The following is a 20,468-nucleotide window of genomic DNA, read 5'->3' as shown; positions in this document are numbered from 1 at the left end:
ACAAAGAAGATTCACATTTTCCAATTTCAGAACAATGTATTAAAAAAAAAAAAAAAAAAAAGCTTAAGATGTATAGCTCAGTGAATTACCATCAATTGAATATGTGTGGGGAGCTCTGGTGGTGCAGAGGTTAAGGCATTTGGCTGCTAGCCAAAAGGTCAGTGGTTGGAACCCACCTGCCACTTCATGAGAGAAAGATGAAGCAGTCTGCTTCCGTACAGATTTACAGTGTAATAATCACCTAGGAAAAGATAGGACATGATCAGTGACCCAACCCTCATTCTCTCTCTCTCTCAACGTTTACTCTCTCCCCCTAAGTATAACCATAAGTGGGTCAACCAACAGTATCATTCAAGCTGCCTGTTTTTGAACAATTATGATAAAGCACACATCCTTTCACTCAACATTAGGTTTGTGAAATTCATTCATGGTTTTATGTGTAACTGAGTTTTGTTTATTTTAATTTTTGTGCAATATTCTATTTTAGGAATATTTATCCTAAATAAGTATCCATTTTACTCTTGATGGATACTTAGCCTTTTTCCTAAGATGAATAATAGTGCAATGTACATTCTTATGCACATGCTCATTTGTTGGATATATCCCCACTGGAAGACTTGCCAAGTCTTTAATTGCCAAATAGAATTGCCAAGTCATAAAATACACATGAATTAGGTTTCAGAGTCATTGTCAAATTGTTTCCAAAAGTGATTGAACCAATAACAATCCCTCCACAGAGTATGAGCATTCTGGTTGATCTGAATTCATAAGTGGGCTTCCTGGTTTTCCCAGTTCCATTCTCATCCTGGCAAGCCCTGTACCCGAATTTGTATAGCTATCTAATTGTTGAAGGTTGTCAAAGCCTTTGTTCTGCTCCTCAGTCTCTTAGCTCCTTTTTCTTCATTTGGCATATAATCCTCAGAGGAAAGCTGTCCCAAATGTCAGGTCATCTCTGGTTTTCTTCTCCAAAATCTTGGCCACCTATATTTTACTGCTTCATTAATTATATAAAGCAGGTGCCTTCTTATGTTCAATCTATCTGGCTATTTTCAATAAGAAGATGGTTCTGAATTATCTAGTCCATCATTACCTTGATTGTAAATCAAAACTCTCCTTACATTCAACATTTGATTTCTGAATGCGGATATCAAACAAAATGTTATTTATTTGTATTCTTTGAGAATAGTTCAATTCCTGAAGTTGTAGATTTCATAACATGGGTAAAGAAAGATAAATAAATATTGCTTTATATGGTTGATAACAACACCACCAATCAAGGCAAAAGACTATATAGAAATGATAGTCCAATTAGCCATTTCAGTCATAAATATATTGTTCTATTTAATTATGCATGTTAATGTTATATACTCTTTTGCTATTGTTTTCTTCAGACTTTATTATTATTTTCCAATTAATTTTTTTTCAGAAAACCCTATGTTGATTTAAAAATAAATATTTTTCTTTTCTTTCATCTTTTAACAACTGAGTGAATATTTCCATTGCTTTGAAGAAGAAAGTGTCTAAAATGCATTATAAATGCTTTTGGAAAATATGTTCCAGACATCAGAGTTTAGCCAGTTCTGAGTACATTACATCAGGAAAATTGCTGACAGCATATCCAAAGGGTATGCTTGCACTATATTTAAAACTTAACAATAGTACAAACTAAGAATTTAAGGTTGAAATGAAAATCCGCCTACTTTTATAATTAATTGAATTCTGTTAAGTCATTTACATATTAGTGGACCTAGAAAGCAGTAGTACTATACCCCATTGATTTATTTCCACAATTAGTTTAAGCCAAACTTCCTTTGAAAAGCCTATTAATATTTCATATACACCATCCATTCATTTATTAAGTATTTACCTACCTGCTATAAAAAAGGAAATTTTTCTACATCACGAATTATAGTATAAGGGAAAGAAATAAACAAAAATATATAATAAATTATTTGAAAAAAGATAAGGGAAATAGAAAACTGGGTTGTGGAGAGTTATTTTAGATAAAGTGATAATGAAATAACCTTATAAAGAGTTATCAGTTGAGCAGAAACCTGAATAAATTGAAGGAAAATAAGTTGTTTGGAAATTAAAGAGAATCCAAGGCATAGCAAATTACAAGTGCAGACGGTTGAGGCAGAAATCAGTATGACTTCATAGAAGGAACTGGAAAAAGACCAGGAAGAGAGTAATAAGGTCAGAGGCTTACCCTGAAATCATTTCAGGTGGTGTCTGGCCGCCCAGGTAAAGATTTTGGAATTTTTTTCTTAGAGTGATAGGAAAACACAGAAAGTTTTGGTCTGGGAGTACCATTATATGATTCTCATTTTTAAATGAATGTATTGCATAATGGTAATGGATCTGGGAGAGGTGATGTCTAGAGTGGAAAAGAGACAAAATATTTTAAAAGTTTGGTAGTACTAGTTTGGTAGTTCATTGCTGAGAAAGAGATGTACTACTGAGAGAGACTGAGAAAGACTGCTCACTGAGAGAGACACCCACCTGAGAAAGACTGGGCATGTTCCTGAACTTGAATTGTAGCTTTTTGCTTCCCTGTTGTTTTGTTGTTATATGCCGGCGAGTCATACCCGATTCACAGCGACCCCTCCTTGGGTTTCCGAGGCAGTATCACTACGGAAGTAGATTGCCCCATCTTCCTTCCGAAGAGTAAACCCCATAATCTGTTAGTTCTGGGTGGCCACTGCAGCAAATTATTGAACCCAGCAGAGAGGAAGAGGGTGTCATGGGAAAAATGGTTGGTGACAAAATTCGTAAGAGGGTTGGAAGGTGGTAGCATGTCTGACCTCATAAGGACAGGCCTTGGGCTGCTGATGGTGATTCTGTCTCTTGTGTAGTTAGAGGAGGTCAGAAGATGCCACCTCTTTGCCCTTTTAGCAGGGAGTAAAAAGAGTCCCATTTTGCATGTAAATTTGTGATGTTCATTAGGTTCCCAGTGGAGATCATGTAGCTCTCTAGAGAGTGGAGCTTGAAATATGAATTTGAGAGTCATCAGTGTATACTGTGGATGATATTCAAAGTCAGAGGATTTGTTGATGGTAGCCAGGGTGGCAATGTGGACAGAGAGCAGAAGCAATCTAATGACTGAGCCTAAGGAAATGCCCACATTTAGAAGATGGAGAGGAAGATTATGTGATGAGATTGTGAAGCAGTGACTAGTCAATTAGGATAAAAAACAGGCAAATATTATGATGCTGAAACCAATAGTGATATGGGTGTTTCTGAGATTTATAATACCTATATCTCTCCAGAATTTAACCAAAAGAAACTTTTTTTCAATATTATTTATTGGATAGATATCAGAAAAGTTATATTAAATATAGTCATAACAGCACTTGACTGCTAACCAGAAAGCTGGAGGTTCAAACCTACCAGCCACTCCTCGGAAGGAAGATGGGGCAATCTACTTCCATAGTGATACTGCCTTGGAAACCCAAGGAGTGGTCGCTATGAGTCAGGTCCAACTCGATGGCACATAACAACAACAGTATCAAAGGAAACCCTGGTGGCACAGTGGTTAAAAGTGCTCAGTTGTGAAAGAAAATGTCAGTAACTTGAACACATCTGCCGCTCCTCAAGAGAAAGAAGTAGTAGTCTGCTTCTGTAAAGATTTACAGCCTTGGTAACCCTATGGGGGGAGATCTGCTCTGTTCTATATGGTACTATGTATTGGATTTGACTCAATGGCAGTGGGTTTGGAAATGTATCAACATCACTTGTTGTTGTTATGTGCCGTCAAGTCGGACCCGACTCATAGCGACCCCTCCTTGGGTTGTTGAGGCAGTATCACTACAGAAGTAGATTGCCCAACCTTCCTTCCAAGGAGTGGCTGGTGGGTTTGAACCGCCAGCCTTCTGGTTAGCAGTCAAGTGCCTTAGGCATTACGCTATCAGAGCTCCTATCAATATCACTTAGCTAGTGAATAAGCAAACCCTTTAAAAGAAAGTGTATACAAGTGATTACTATAAGGGAGTAATTAATTCTAGGGTTGAACAGAAAGGGGAAGAACAATCCTTTAAGGAGATTATCCTGAATATTGAAGAGACAAAGGAAGTGATGAAAATAAGCAAAATGGCAAGATCCACGCTAACATTGTTAATTAGAAAAAATTCTCACTTCTTAAAAATTAATTTGATGTTGAACTTGTATTCAATAAATACTTGTTGATGTTCTCTTAATTTCTTTTCTTATTTTGACAGGTGGAGAGGTCCCATACACAACTCTGGCTACCCGGATGATGATGGGGGCTTGGTGGCTTTTTGCTTTGATTGTCATCTCATCTTATACAGCAAACCTTGCTGCTTTTCTCACTATCACCCGCATTGAAAGCTCTATCCAGTAAGTAGACAAAAATTCTAGTAGCCACATATTATGATGAAAAATGGTGAGGGTGGCCTAAGCTATCTGAGAATAAGTATGTGGTATGTGTTGATAAAAGAGCCCTAGTGGTACAGTAGCTAAGTACTCACCTGCTAAGTGAAAGGTTGGAGGTTTAAGCCTACCAACTGCTCCACAGAAGAAAGATATGACAAGTCTGCTCCCATAAAGATACAGCCTTAGAAACTTTATGGGGTACTGATGCTCTGTCCTGTAGAGTCACTATAATTCTGAATCAACTCAACAATAGTGGATTATGAGATAAGAAATCTATAACTTCACTTTGAATAAAGGTTTAATAGTATGTTACTGCAGAGTTTCATGGAATAGTTCAACTTCCGAAAATACAATATTAATAGGACCTTTTTTTAAATAAAATTTTTAGTATTATTTGAAAACTGTTTCTTACACTTTCTAGGAAGAGTAATAACATCTTCAGAATTTTAAACTTTGCACAAAATGACTAGGTGTAGATAACAATCTAAAAAGGAAAGAAAAAAGGATCATGCTAAGATACGTAATTTCAATACTATCAGTTGAGTAAATCATTAGATAGACATACATAGTAGATATAGATAGAAAATAGATAGAGAGAAAGAGAGAGAATTGTAGCCATCATAGATAGTAGCATAGTGGCTAAGGCACTTGACTGCTAACCAGAAGGCTGGCGGTTCAAACCCACCAGCCACTCCTCGGAAGGAAGGTTGGGCATTCCTACTTCCGTAGTGATACTGCCTCGGAAACCCAAGGAGGGGTTGCTATGAGTCGGGGCCGACTCGATGGCAAACAACAACAATAAGTAGCCATGTTCTGTTTGTCTCTTCACTACATTACAGTTAAATTGTAGCCTAATACAATCCTCAGTGCTGTTGTTTTCACAGTGACAATGGTAGGAAATGGTGGGTAAACATGGTGCACCTACTTAAATCCTTAAATATTAGAGCTAATGGGTCTTATAGGTTATCTCAGTCAGTGTCTTAATTGACAAATGTCACTCTCAGGAGCCCTTAGAACCCACGGCCTTTGAATTCCCACGGTTAATTTTGCCTTTGTGGTTTCTTGCTATGGGATCAGCCCCAAATGCAATTTCTGCTTAATTAGATGCATAATTTTCTGTATATTATTTTAAGAAAACTTCCCTGACAGTGCTTTAAAACAAGGTAGCTTGAAGTTTTCTAAAGATGAAGACCATTCATTTCTCAACAAATCTGATAGTTTAAAATTAAAATAATTACGTATGTTGGGGAATTCATTAGGAATTTAACTTGTCCTTAAAAGAAAACTTAAGAGTTCTTCCCTCAGGGGGAAAAAAATGGAATAAAGAGCATCAGTAGCCACAAGACTATTATTATAGTGTAATACTGAAAAATAAATTCAAGAATTAATGATCTTTAATGAGGAAGAGTATTTTTGCTCAATTGCTTAGGGTATTCAAATTGAAAACACAGAATCTACCTATTAATACTAATAGGCATTCTCTTATTTCATCCATTTATGAAGATTATGTTTCTGATTTTTCTCATCAAATCCTTCTCCATAAGTTTTTTCCTGATTATTTCTGTGGTACAGAAACTTCAAATTCTTCTACTTTTATTCCCTTTGTAATCACTTCTTTGTGTAGCATAAATTAACCTCATCAGCATCATACTTAAATCAGTAATGAAAATCAGCCAACAAATCTGCTAATATTACAAAATTAATAATCAGCAGTTATTGGATATTTACAAGATGCCAAACTTTGTTGTAAATATTATACATGTACTGGTTCATGCAATCTTTAAAATCATTTTCTGAAATATATACCATCAATAACCCATGTTAAATATATTTCTATTTTATTTATTACTCAAAACAACACGAAGCCATTTCTCTCATTGTAGAGATAAACTGAGAATTTTTCAAAGTAAATGACCAATATCATACAGTCAGTAAGAGTCAGACTAAGAGTCTCACCTATAGTCCAATCCCATCCCAATTCATGACTTTATCCACCAAATACTTTTTTGTTGTCCAGTGATTGGTCCAACAGTTTCTTTACTTGATCTGTTGTGTTCACTGAGGTTCAGACACCATGGTGTGTATTTTTGTCTCTCTGATTTATTTGGTCATTACCAACTTTGCCAGAATCAGTTTTATCTAAACTTTCATGGACTAGCAGTGGGAACACAAGCCTCTATCAATGTTTTACACTCCTGGGGTTTCTCCAAAAGTAAAACATAATGGAGAAAGAGCCTAATTTCACATCATGCTTCCCTCAAATATAGTTCCACATCCAAAATAACTGGGCATTCATTTATTTTTTAAATTATTCCTTTCCAATGCCAAATGATATTATTAAAAGTCAACAGTGGATGTAACAAATATCCACTTCCTCCTAATCTTATGGCTGCATTAATTTTGGAAGTGGAAAATCAGAGCCAAATAATTTAAAGGAAACCTTAGTCTCTCCCCAAACTTAGCTTCTAATTTCATGCATCAGTTGTGTTGGTAAACTTAATTGCCTCCAGTGTTTCTTGGAAACATTCAAAGTTCCATTTGTAACTAATGCCAATGGTTCTTGGAAAATGTATGTCTAATTTTTATTAGAAAAGACAAAAACTTTTTTCCACAATACCATCCAATGTCAAGCTTCTTAGTCATTTATATTCATAAGATTTGCTCATCACTAAGACAGCAAATAACAACAACAACTAAAGCAGTACATGTTAATGCACCTTTTTCCAGCTCAAATTTTCTGTGTCATTATCACACATGTACCAACCACATACTCGTCCCCAGTATTCAAAGTTGCTTATCTAGACCAGGACTGACAGAGAGTGGTTAGAGGGGTATGTCAGAGAGAAAGAGAGAGAGAGGGGATAGTAGCTTAGTTTGAACTAATGGTTGACAGAAACATTCATTGCTTGGTAGGAGAAAACTTACAGATTTCTTTTTGAGAAACTGAATACTTTTTATAAAATTTTATCCTCTTTTCAAAAATCTCATAATTATTGGCAGCTAACATTCTAGTAGGTGCTTTCCAATAATAAAAATTTTGAAAGTTTCCCTGAAAAGATAACCCCACAGTTATGCTTTCATGATGAATGTAGCTTACCATAACTATTCTACTGCCCCATATGATGTAATGTGACAAATTGTCATAGCTAGGGAAGGACAGTATTGACTCACACTGTTCAGTTTCTAAAAGAAAACTATGCCATTTACCTAAGACTCTAATGACTAATTCTCATTCACATATTCATTGAAAAGTAACAATATGTAGCTAGTTGTTTTTAAGCACCCAGAAAATGGAATGATTTTTTTTTCTATTTGTAACCAGACTAAAAGTGGCAATGGTGAGGTGGAACGTGTGAAACTTTGAAGATATTTTCAGAGTAAACATTATGTACTAAAATCATCAATAATAACTCTTTTAGCCTTTCTTGAGGTGTTCTGGTGGTGCATTGTCTAAGGCACTTGGCTGCTAACCAAAAGATTCCACAGGAGAAAGATGAGGCAGTATGTTTTAGTAAAGATTTACAGCTTTGGAAACTCTACGGGATAGATCTAATCTGTCCTACAGTGTCACTATGAGTCAGAACTGATTTGATGGCACTGGATAGATAGGTAGGTAAACAGATAGATTAGATGATTGATAGATAGCTAGATAGCAGATAAATAGATGTATAAGAGAACATGTGATCACTATCTCTTAACTAAATAGTTAGGGAAGAAGAGAATTGCTATTGTGAGAATATTTTAGAAATCATTCTCCTTAGGCTACTTTTAGGTGTAATTTTACAGAAAAATTCCATCTCATGGTCTACTATTCATAGATCTCATGCTGCCTATCAATAACTTTTAGCCTTGAGCCATCAACAAATAAGTCAGACTTATTTTTATACAATTGTAATGCATTTTCTTCTGATTATAAAAGTAATACAAGGCTATTTTGAGAATATAGGAAAGTATAAAAAATTTGAAGGACAAAACATTCATATAATATTTGAAAAAAATAATTTAACTTATTTTCAAGTGAGTATAGATTCACAAAAAATTGCAAGCATATAGTACAAAGGGCTCTCATGTTCCCTTCACCTAGTTTCTTCCAGTGGTTACATCTTAATTATGTTGTTGTTGTTGTTGTTATGTGCCGTCGAGTCAGCCCTGACTCATATTTGTAGTAATGTCAAAATCAGGAAATTGACATTGGTGTATTGGTGTTGTTGTTGTTGTTGTTATGTGCTGTCGAGTCGGCCCCGACTCATAGCGACCCCTCCTTGGGTTTCCGAGGCAGTATCACTACGGAAGTAGGATTGCCCAACCTTCCTTCCGAGGAGGGTGTATTGGTGTAGTATAATGTATTACTGTGATACTATGCCATGTTCTCATGCATTAAAAAAAAAAAAACTCACAGCCATTATGTTGATTCCTACTCATAGTGACCCGCACTGGATTTCTGAGGTGGTAAATCTTTAAGGAAATAGACTGCCCAGGCTTTCTTCCCCAGAGTGGCTTGTGGGTTTGAACTGCCAACCTTCTGGTTAGCAATCAAGTGCCTTAGACACTGTACCACCAGAGCTCCTGATCACATATATAGATCCGTATAATGACCACTGCAATCAAGATACTGAACTATTGCATCAGCACAAAGATTTGCTTTACACTGCTCTTTTATAGTCACCCTCACCCCCTCATCCTCATCATCTCTAAACTCTCACAATATCTATTATGTTCTTTATATCTATCACTTTGACATTTTAAGAAAGCTATATAAATTGAATCATAAGTATGTGACATTTTGCAATTACTTTTTTTTTTTTTTTCTTTTCTTTTCCCCACTCACTGAGATCCAACCAAGTTCTTGCATGGATGAATAGTTCATTCCTCCTTTAATTGTTAAGTAGTATTCCATGATATTGATATGATACACAACTGATTGCATTTTGGTCATTTCTAATTTGGGCTATTACAAATAAAGCTAAGAACATTCATATGCAGCTTCCTGTGTGAATATGCTTTCATTTCTCTAGCATAAATGCCCAGAGGTATGATTGCTAGGTCATCTGGTAAGTATGTGTTTAGTGTTTAATAAACTGCCAAACTATTTTCCACAGTGGCTGTATCATTTAACATCCCCATTAGCAATTTATAAGAGATCTAGGTTTCTTTGCATCTATTCCAGCATTTGGTATTGTCAATATTTTTTATTTTAGCCATTTTGATAATTGTGTATTAATATTCATTGTGGTCTTAATCTGCATTTCTCTAATGGTTAATGAATGAGCTCTGGTGGTACAATGGTTAAAGCATTTAGCTGCTAACCAAAAGGTCAGTGGGTCAAACCCATCAGCCATTCGGTGGAAGAAAGTTGAGGCAGTCTGGTTCCAAAAAAGATTTACAGCTTATTTGTTAAAGCTATCCATTTGTGGTATGTTTGTTACAGCAGCACTAGAGACCAAGACAACATGTTTTGTTAGAATTTATTCTTACGTATTTATTTTTGTCCAATGATTATAAATGACATTTGCTCTTTTAGTCTCGTGTCATTGCTAGTATTTAAATGCTGATCTCGTATCTTTGCTAAACTTGTTTAATAATTCTAGTAATTTTTTTGGTGAATCCATTGGAATTTTCTATGTAAAACATCATGCTGTCTACAAATAGAGGAATTTGTCATTCTGTCTTTCCTATATGTATGCCTAGTATCTTATCTTCTTGTCTTATAGGGCTAGCTAGAACTTCTATACTATGTTGTGTAAGGGTGGTGAGAGAGAACATCCCTATCTTGTTACTTCTTTAGTCTGTTAATAGAGTGGATAGCATTGTTTTTAAAAATAAAAATATAATAATGTTATATCAATGTTTTTAAATTTTAATAACATTTACTGCAATATAGTAAATAAAACTCTCAGAAAAATACTGCCAAGAATCTTCTCAGATCTCAAAGTTATAAAACTAGAAATCAACACTGGGAAGACCAACAGAAAAAGAACAAATGTATGAATACTGAATAACACCCTCCTCGAAAATGAGTAGATAACAGAATAAATAAAAAATGAAATTTAAAAAATTCCCTGAATCAAATTAGAATTAAAACACAACATATGAAAATCTTTGGGACACAGCAAAAATAGTGATCAGAGAGCATATTATATCAAGAGAGGCACACATCAAAAAGAAGAAGAGCCAAAATCAACCCCTTATCACAATATCTCCTACAATTAGAAGAACAGCAAAAAAAAAAAAAAAATCCTACAGTCACCAGAAAAAAAGAAATAATAAAGGTTTGCAAAAAAATAAATGAAACAGAAAATAGAAAGACAATAGAAAACATCAATAAGACTATAAGTTGCTTCTTTGAAAAGATTAATAAAATCAACAAACCACTGGCAATCTTAACAAAGGAAAAGAAGGAGAAGATGTAAATAACACAGATAAGAAATGAAAGAGGTGATGCCACAACAGAATCAACAGAAATAAAAAAGAATAATAGCAGGATTCTATGAAGAACTGTACTCCAACAAATTTAAAAACCTAGAAAAGATGGACCAGTTTCTAGGAACAGACTACTCACCTAAACTAACAGAGACTGAGGTAGAAAACTTGAACAGACCCATAAGAAAAGTAGAAATTGAACAGGTCATAAAAAAATTACCAACAAAGGAGTCCTGGCCCAGATGGCTTCACTGGAGAATTCTACCAGTTATTCAGAGAAGAATTCACAATCGTATTGAAACTATTCCAGGACACAGAAAAGGAATCTTCTCAAATCCATTTTATGAAGTAAGCATTACCAAACCAGGCAAAAATACCAATAGAAAGGAAAACTGCAGACCAGCATCCCTCATGAATATAGATGCTAAAATCTTCAACAGCATTCTAGTCAATAGACTCCAATGACATACTGAACAACTAAAACATCATGACCAAGTGAGATTTGTACCAGGTATGCAAGAATGTTTCAATATCAGGAAAACAATCAATGGAATCAATCACATCAGTAATATAAAGGAAAATAATCTTTTGGTCATATCAATAGATGCACAAAAAGCATTTGATAAAATCCAACATCCATTCCTGACACAAACTCTCAGAAAAATAGGAATAGAAGATAAATTCCTCAATGTAATAAAGAGCATATAAGCAAAACTAACAGCCAATATTAATGTCAATGGAGAAAGACTGAAACCATTCCCCTTGTGAATAGGAACCAGAGAAGGATGCCCTCTATCTCCACTTCTATTCAGCAATGGAAGTTACAGCCAGGACAATAAGGCAAGAGAGGGAAATAAAAGGCATCCACATTGGTAAGGAAGAAGTTAAACTATTTCTATTTGCACATAATATGATCATATATGTAGAAAACCCAAGAGACTCAGCAACAAAACTACTGGAACTTATTGAAAGATTTAGCATAATGACAGGATACAAGATCAATATACAAAAATCAGTTGGATTTCTCTACACCAGCAAAGAGAGTGCTGAAAAGGAAATAAGGAAATCAGTACCATGTACAATAGCTATCAAAAAAATAAATGAATAAATAAAATACTTGGGAATAAATCTTATCAGGGTCACAAAAGACCCACACAAAGAAAACTGCAAAACACTGCTTCAAAAAACTATAAGAGATCTACACAATTGGAATATACTATGCTCATGGATAGGAAGATTGAACATTGTGAAAATGTCGATACTACCCAAAGCAATCTATGCATTCAGTGCAATCCTGATCCCGATTCCATCCACATTCTTTAAAGACATGGAAAAACCAATACTAGTTTTAGGTGGAAAGGAAAGAGTCCTTGGATAAGCAAAGCACTAGTGCAGAAGAACAACAAAGTAGGAGGTCCCAAATTCCCAGATCTCAAAACTTGCTATGCAGCCACAGTTGTCAAAATAACCTGGTACTGGTACAACGACAGACACATAGTGAAACAGAATTGAGAACCAAAAAACTGATTCATCCGCCTATGGTCAGATGATTTTTAACAAAGGGCTGAAATCCATTAAATGGGGAAGAGATAGTCACTTTCACAAATAGTACTGGCAAAACTGAATATCCATTTGAAGAAAAATGAAACAAGATCTATACCTCACACCATACACAAAAACTCACTCTAGATGGATCAAAGACTTAAATGAGAAGCCTAAAACTATAAAGTTCCTCAAAGAAAAAATAGGGGCAAATTTATGGGCCTTAATTCATGTCATAAATAGACTCTCAAGCATAACCCAAGATGCACAAACAGCAGAAGATAAACTAGATGCCTGGGACCTTCTAAAAATTAAATTATTATGTGAATCAAAAGACTTCTACAAAGGAGTAAAAAAAGAATTTACAGAATGGGAAAAAATATTTGGCAATGACATACTGGACGAAGGATTTACCTTTAAAATGTATGGAAAACTCCAGAATTCAACATCAAAAAGACAAACAATCCAACTAAGAAATGGGCAGAGGATTTGAACAGACACTTCACCAAAGAAGATATTCAGGCAGCCAACAAACACCTGAAGAAATGTTCACAGTCATTACCCATAATTAAAAAAAAAAAAAAAAAATCACTGTCACTAAGTCGATTCCAACACATAACGACCCCTGCTTGGGTTTCTGAGGTGGTATCACTATGAAATAGATTGCCCAATCTTCCTTCCAAGGAGTGGCTGGTGGGTTTGAAATGCCAGCCTTCTGGTTAGCAGTCAAATGTCTTAAGCACTACATCACCAGAGCTCCTCATTAGCCATTAGAGAGATGCAAATCAAAACAACCATGAGATCCTATCTCACCCCAGCATGAATAGCAAAGTTCAACAAGACAGAAAATAACAAATACTGGTGAGGATATGGAGAGATTGGGACTCTCATGCACTGCTGAGGGGACTGTAAAATGATACAACTACTATGGAAATTTGTATGGCCATTCCTTAAAAAGTTGGAAACAGAAATATCATTTGACACAGCAATGCCATTACAAGGTATAAATTCTAAAGAAGTGAGAGGCAGATCATGAACAAAAATATACACATCCATGTTCATTGCAGGACTATTCATGATAACAAAGAGATGGAAACAACCTAAGTTCCCATCAACCAAGGAATGGATAAAGAAACTGTGGTACATACATATAATGGAATACTATACAACCCTAAAATGTAAAATTTGCAAAGCACCACATAACATGAATGAACTTGGAGGACAATATGCTGAGTGAAATAAGTCAATCACAGGAGGACAAATTAATCCACTATTGTAAAAAGTCAAGAAAAAGTTTATACATGGAAGGAAATTTTATTTGTTAATTACCAAGGACAGGAGGGGAGGGGAGACTAAAATCTTAGATAGGCTGAAAAGAAATATATATATATATATATATATATATATATATATGCATATCTAGATCTGGATATATATGGGAGTTTTGGTGGTGTACCTCCTAAGGCATTTGACCACTAACCAGAAGGCTGGCAGTGCAAACCCACCAGCCGCTCCTCAGAAGGAAGACTGGGCAATCTACTTCCGAAGAGATACCACCTCGGAAACCGACGGAGGGGTCGCTATGAGTCACATAGACTCGATGGCTGTGTGTCTTTTGTTTATATATACATACATGTGTGTGTGTGTATATATATATATATATATATATACACCAAACATTGTTAGTGGTTACCAGCAGTGGGAGGGAGTGGGGGTGGGGAAAGATTTTGTTTTCAGGGCGTTGAGTTTATTCTAATGGTGGTGGAATGTTTTGGAGAGAGATAGTAATAATGGTGGCACAACATGAAAAATGACATCAATGTCCCTGAACTGTAAATGGGGAAGTTGTTATGTTGCCAAATATATCATTGTGTATGTTATTACTACAAGAAAATTTTTTTAAAAAATTTAAAAAGTGGTAAAGTTATATTCCACTCTTTTATTTCTTTTCCATATTCTCTAAATCTTACTTTTGTTCCTTGATTTTCCCCTGATTTTCTTCCTTTTATTGAGGCAATAAAGGCTTATGACTTTCCCTGTCTGCTCCTTCACCCCTTGTCTTCTGTTCTCTTATATTGAATATTGCTTCCCTCTATCTGTTTTCTTCTTATTTGAGGTTATCCTTCAGAGTCTGGAGTGAAAACTGTCACCTTCCTTCTATCTTCAAATCAGATTATATATATATATATATATGTATGTATAAATCCACCATAGTTACCTGATTCAATCAAGATCATGTCAAACTCCATTAACAGAAAATATCAAATTCTTCAAAAGCAAGCAGCTTAGTTTCAGTCAACTTTTTTAATTTTTTATTTTTTTTTGCTTTTGGCACCAATGATTCCATATTTACACTTGTTCATGCTTCAGCTCACCAAACTCTAGTAGGACATACCCTGCCTCTGTGGAGTTGTGCATGCTGTCCCCTCTTCCTGAAAAGACCTGAAATCTCCTCTCACTTCTCCGATTCTCCCAGACAGCATTAGTCATCACCCATGTGTGTTATTTAATATTTAAGTTCTTCGAAGTCAAGGACAATATCATATTCATCACTGTACCCCTAGTATCTCTCAGAATGCTTGGCAGATAGTATTGATAATAAAGGCAGCTAACATTATCAAGTCCTTGCTATGTAACAGTTTTCTAAATGCTTTGTACAGATGTTCTCATTTAATTCTCAGAATAGCTGTTAAAATATTATCTTCTCCATTTTACACATCAGGAAACTAAAAGTTTTTTTTTTAAAAAAAAGTGTCAGCCAGCCAGGTGCTGGCAGGTGGGTGTCAGAATGCTTGGGGGGTCAGGGAAGTGAGCCAAATGGTTTGGAACAGCTAAGGGAGACGAACTTGTCTGTCAATTTGTCTTACTGTGGTAGCTTGCATGTGGCTGTGAGACTGGAGGCTATGCCACCGGTGTTGCACATGCCTGCAGGGTTACTCATGGTGGACAGGTTTCAGCAAAGCTTCCAGACTAAGACAGACTCAGGAGAAGGAAGAGGCCATCCATTTCTCAAAGAACTGGCCAATGAAAACCTTATGAGTAGCAGTGAAATACTGTCTGACATATTATTGGAAAATTTTGTGAATAGCCCTGACACATTGTCCAACATAGTACCAACAGATGAGTCCCTCAGGTCAGAAGGCACTTAAAATGGGACTGGAGAATAGAGCCAACCTTAATGATATGGATGGAATTTCTGAACCTCCATTGGCTGATGTGGCATGACTCAAAATGGGAAAAAGAGCAGCTGCAAAAAAAAACATTAACAATTGGAACATGGAATGAACAAAGCATGAATCTCGGAAAATTTGAAGTTGTCAAAAATGAAAAGGAACACATAAAGGTCAATATCCTAGGCACTAGTGAGCTAGACTGGTTTTGGCCATTGTGAATCAGACAACCATATGATCTACTATGCCAGAAATGACAAATTGAAAAAGAATGGTGTGGCATTCATCATTACAAAGAATGTCTCAAGATCTATCCTGAAGTGAAATGCTGTCAGTAAAAGGATAATATCCATATGCCTACAAAGAAGACCAATTAATACTACTATTATTCAAATTTACACATCAACCACCAAAGCCAAAGATGAGGAAATTGAAGATTTTTATCAACTTCTACAGTTGGAAATTAACCAAACAGGCAATCAAGATGTGCTGATTATCACTTGTGATTGGAATATATAAGTTGGAAACAAAAAAGAATCATTGGTAGTGGAAAATATGGCCTTGGTGATATAAATAATACTGGAAATCTCATTATAGAATTTTCCAAGACCAACAACTTATTCATTGCAAATACATTTTTTTCAACAACGCAAACAGCAGCTATACATGTAGACTTCACCAGACTGAGTACACAGAAGTCAATAGGTGATGGAGAAGCTCAATATCTTCAGCTGATTTTGGACCATCTACTGCTCATATGAAAGTTCAAGCTGAAGTTGAAGACCATTAAAAGAAGTCCATGAGAACAAAAGTATGACCTTAATAATATCCCTCCTGAATTTAGAGACCATCTAAAGAATAGATTTGATGCATTGAACACCAATGACTGAAAGCCAGAGGCATTGTGGGATGACATCAAAAACATCATCCATGAAGAAAGCAAAAGGTCATTAAAAAGACAGGAGAGGAAGAAAAGACCAAAATGGATGTCTGAAGAGACTCTGAAACATGCCCTTGAATGGAGTTAAAACAAGTGGAGGAAAAGAGCTGAACAGAAGATTTCAAAGAGTAGCTCAAGAAGACAATGTCAATTATTACAATGAAATGTGCAAAGACCTGGAGTTAGAAAACCTGAAGGGAAGAACACACTTGGCATTTCTTAAGCTGAAAGAACTGATGGATAAATTTAAGCCCCGAGTTGCAATATTGAAAGATTCTATGGGAAAAATATTGAATGATGCAGGAAGTATCAAGAGAAGATGGACAGAATACACAGAGTCACTGTACCAAAAAGAATCTATCCATTTCAGGAGGAAGAAGTCAAAGCTGCACTGAAGGAAGTGGCAAAGAACAAGCCTCCAGGAATTGACAGAATACCAATTGAGATGTTTCAACAAATGGATGCCGTGCTGGAGGCACTCACTTGGCTATGTCAAGAAATTTGGAAGACTGCTACCTGGTCAACTGACTGGGAGAGATCCATATTTGTATCCATTCCAAAGAAAGGTGATCCCATAGAATGTGGAAATTATTGAACAATATCATTAATATCACATGCAAACAAAATCTTCCTGTAGATAATTAAAAATGGCTGCAGCAGTATATTGACAGAGAACTTCCAGAAATGCAAGCTGGATTCAGAAGAGAATGTGTAATGAGGGATATCATTGCTGATGTTGGATGGATCTTGGCTCAAAGCAAAGAATACCAGAAATATGTTTACTTGTGTTTTATTGACTGTGCAAAAGCATTTGATTGTGTGGATCATAACAAATTATGGATAACATTGAGAAGAGTGGGAATTCCAGAACACTTAACTGTGCTCATGAGGAACCTGTATATAGACAGGCTGTCATTCAAACAGACTTGATTTTAAACTGCATGGTTTAAAATCAAGAAGAGAATGTGTTAGGGTTGTATCCTGTTACCGTACTTATTCAATCTGTATGCTGGGAAAATAATCCAAGAATCTGGATTATATGAAGAAGAATGTGCCATCAGGATTGGAGGAAGACTCATTAACAACTTGTGTGCAATATGCAGATGACACAACTTTGCTTGCTGAAAGTGAAGATGACTTGAAGCACTTACCGATGAAGATTGAAGACTACAGTCTGCTGTATGGGTTACAGCTCAATATAAAGAAAACAAAAATCCTCACAATTGGACCAATAAAATCTCATGATAAATGGAGAGAAGAATGAAGTTGTCAAAGACTTCATATTACTTGGATCTACAGTCAACACCAATGGAAGCAGCAGTCAAGACATCAAATGACATATCAACATTGGGCAAATCTGCTGCAAAAGACCTCTTTCAAGTGATGAAGAGCAAAGATGTCTCCTTGAAGACTAAAGTGCACCTAAATCAAGCCATGCATGTGGTAGCATAGTGGCTAAAAGCACTTGACAGCTCACCAGAAGGCTGGCGGTTCAAACCCACCAGCCACTCCTCGGAAGGAAGGTTGGGCAATCCTACTTCCGTAGTGATACTGCCTCGGAAACCCAAGGAGGGGTCACTATGAGTCGGGGCTGACTCAACGGCACATAACAACAACAACAACAACTTATGCATGTGAGAGAGCTGAACAAAAAATAAGGAACACTGAAGAAGAATTTATGCTTTTGAGTTGTGGTGTTGGTGACGAATGCTGAGAGTACCATAGACTGCTAAAAGAACTAACAAATCTCTCCTGGGATAAGTGCAGAAGGAATGTTCCCTGGAAGCGAGAATGGCCAAACTTGATCTGACCTACTTTGGTTGTGTTGTCAGAAGGAACCATTCCCTGGGAAGTATATCATGCTTGTTATAGGGGAGGGTCAACGAAAAAAGGGGAAGGCCCTAAACAAGATTGATTGACACAGTGGCTGCAACGATGGGCTCATGTATAGCAAGGATCGTGAGGATGGCACAGGACCGGGCAGTGTTTCATTCTGTCACTATGAGTTGGAGGTCACTATGAGTTGGAGACAGCACCTAAAAACAACAAATGTGAACTACGCCTTATTCATACTCCCTTTTGTTTCATTTTAGTAAAGAATCATATAGTCTTAGCTCCAGAGATCATATGCACCAGACAGAGAAGGACATTCATCTCCTTAGTCAATGTTGTTCAGTGTTGAAATAGCTTAAGTCAAAGCACTTAAGTACTATATGATATGTGTTTGATAAACATATAGCCATCTAGAAGTTATAGGCAAGACTGTTTTTCTTTTTGGGAAAAAAATCTGAGAAGTTTATTTGTGTTTCAAAACTACCCTTCAGTGATCACTTAATTAAACGCCTCCCACTTTATTAGTGGCTTCTAGAAACAGGACTGCATTAGCTTTGCCATAGACTTTATTTACACTGAGCTCATTGAGATGAAAACTTTGCCATTGCAATAACCTCCCACAACTCCTATGATGATCTTCTTCTTCTGAACAAGTACAATCCTTCTAAACAAACTAAATCCTCTTTTCTCTCTTTCCAAAGTTAGTCCTTTAAGCCTAGAAAGCTATTAAGTACTCGAGGGTATAAATTCCAGTCTCTCTTCTATTTCCTATTGTTTTCATTTCTTAACTGAATATGAAGAAAAACTAAATTGTAACCATCCCAAATATTTGTGCATAGTAAAAATTCTATATTTGGCATTATGGTTAGTAATTCTTCTAGAAGAGATCATTTGAGTATGGGACATGCTTCTGTGAAATTAACATAGGAAGAACAGTGATGGGGGTCAGGACAGTGAAGGTGACACCAAGGTTGTTTGAGAGATTAACACTGCTGAAGGAGACTGGACACCTGGATTCAAGCCCCTTTCTTGCTAGTAAACAGTAAGGCAAGTTTTTAAGCCACTTTGCACCTTAGTTTTCCCTCTTGGAAAAGTGATTGATTTCTTTATTAACTCCACAAATATTTGTTGAAAGCCCACCGTGTTCCCTAGATTGAAATAAATATATGTGTCCTTTAAATTATAACATTTTATATCAACTACACAAATGAGGTATCTTACTAAACAAGGTCTGAATTAACTAATAAAATATATTCACATGGACTTCTTAATAAAAGAAATACTGGATTGAAAGACAAAAATGAAAGGATATTCTTGTTTTGCTGTACCATCTTTTTTTTTTTCTGTTTTTCTAGTCCCACCTTTTTTTCCTTGTCCTCTATCACATCAGCAGTCTTGATGTACTGACCTCCACCCTCCACTAAGTACTTGCTTGACCCCATTAGTTTTCTGATCCTCTTAGTTGCTCCACAAGCTTGTGTCATCTAACAATATTCAATTTATTTTTAATGGCTTTCTCCTCCACTCACACACACACACACACACACTCTCTCTCTCTCATATATCCATACAAATAGGCATGTACTTCAGTCCTCATTCTTCAATCTCTTAGACAAAGGACAAAGTTGGAAAATAGATTCCCCAGATAATGACAAGTGACAGAAAGTGAAGAACAAGGTCTGCAGCTTGTTGGCAGATCTGGCTTTTTAAATAAAGATTGTGATTTTGAGAGAGGGATACCTCTTTCAAGATTTGCTGCTAAAAAGAAACCCATTTGCAGAACAGTTTGCGCATTTATAATTTCAAGAGAGGCTGTTAATAAGACCTGGCTCTCAGACATCAGGATGTGCTTTTTATATGCCTTTGGTTACAATAGAGCCCTGGTGGCACTGTAGTCAAATCTTCAGCTGCTCACAGAAAGGTCAGTGGTTTGAACACACCCAGTAGCTCCATGGGAGAAAGATGTGGCAGTCTGCTTCCCTAAAGATTTACAGTTTTGGAAACCTTAATAGAGTTCTGCTTTGATCTGTGGGGTCGCTATGAGTAAGAATCAACTCAATTTAATGGGTTTGGTTTGAATTCATTGAAATTTCTCAAAAAAAAATCATCTAATTGGGATGAGAGGGTCGTTTCTCAGACTTGTTCTATAAATTATATATATACATTTATAT

The 20,468-nt window shown here is 36.1% G+C and overlaps 1 protein-coding gene across 1 annotated transcript in view; it reads left to right on the top strand.

Moving 5' to 3' along the window:
- Positions 1-20,468, top strand: part of GRID2 (glutamate ionotropic receptor delta type subunit 2) — a 1,108,517-nt gene that overhangs the window by 763,795 nt on the left and 324,254 nt on the right. Inside the window, exon 11 of the mRNA XM_042782610.1 lies at positions 4,218-4,356. Coding sequence (XP_042638544.1) covers positions 4,218-4,356 — 139 coding nt within the window. The remainder of the gene's footprint in view (positions 1-4,217; positions 4,357-20,468) is intronic.

This window comes from Orycteropus afer, unplaced genomic scaffold (genome assembly GCF_000298275.1).
Source record: "Orycteropus afer afer isolate SDZICR_OR568_19922 unplaced genomic scaffold, OryAfe1.0 scaffold00389, whole genome shotgun sequence".
NCBI classification, from domain to species: Eukaryota; Metazoa; Chordata; class Mammalia; order Tubulidentata; family Orycteropodidae; genus Orycteropus; species Orycteropus afer.
Note: the sequence above shows the minus strand (reverse complement) of the source record. Positions and strands in the feature narration are given on the sequence as shown.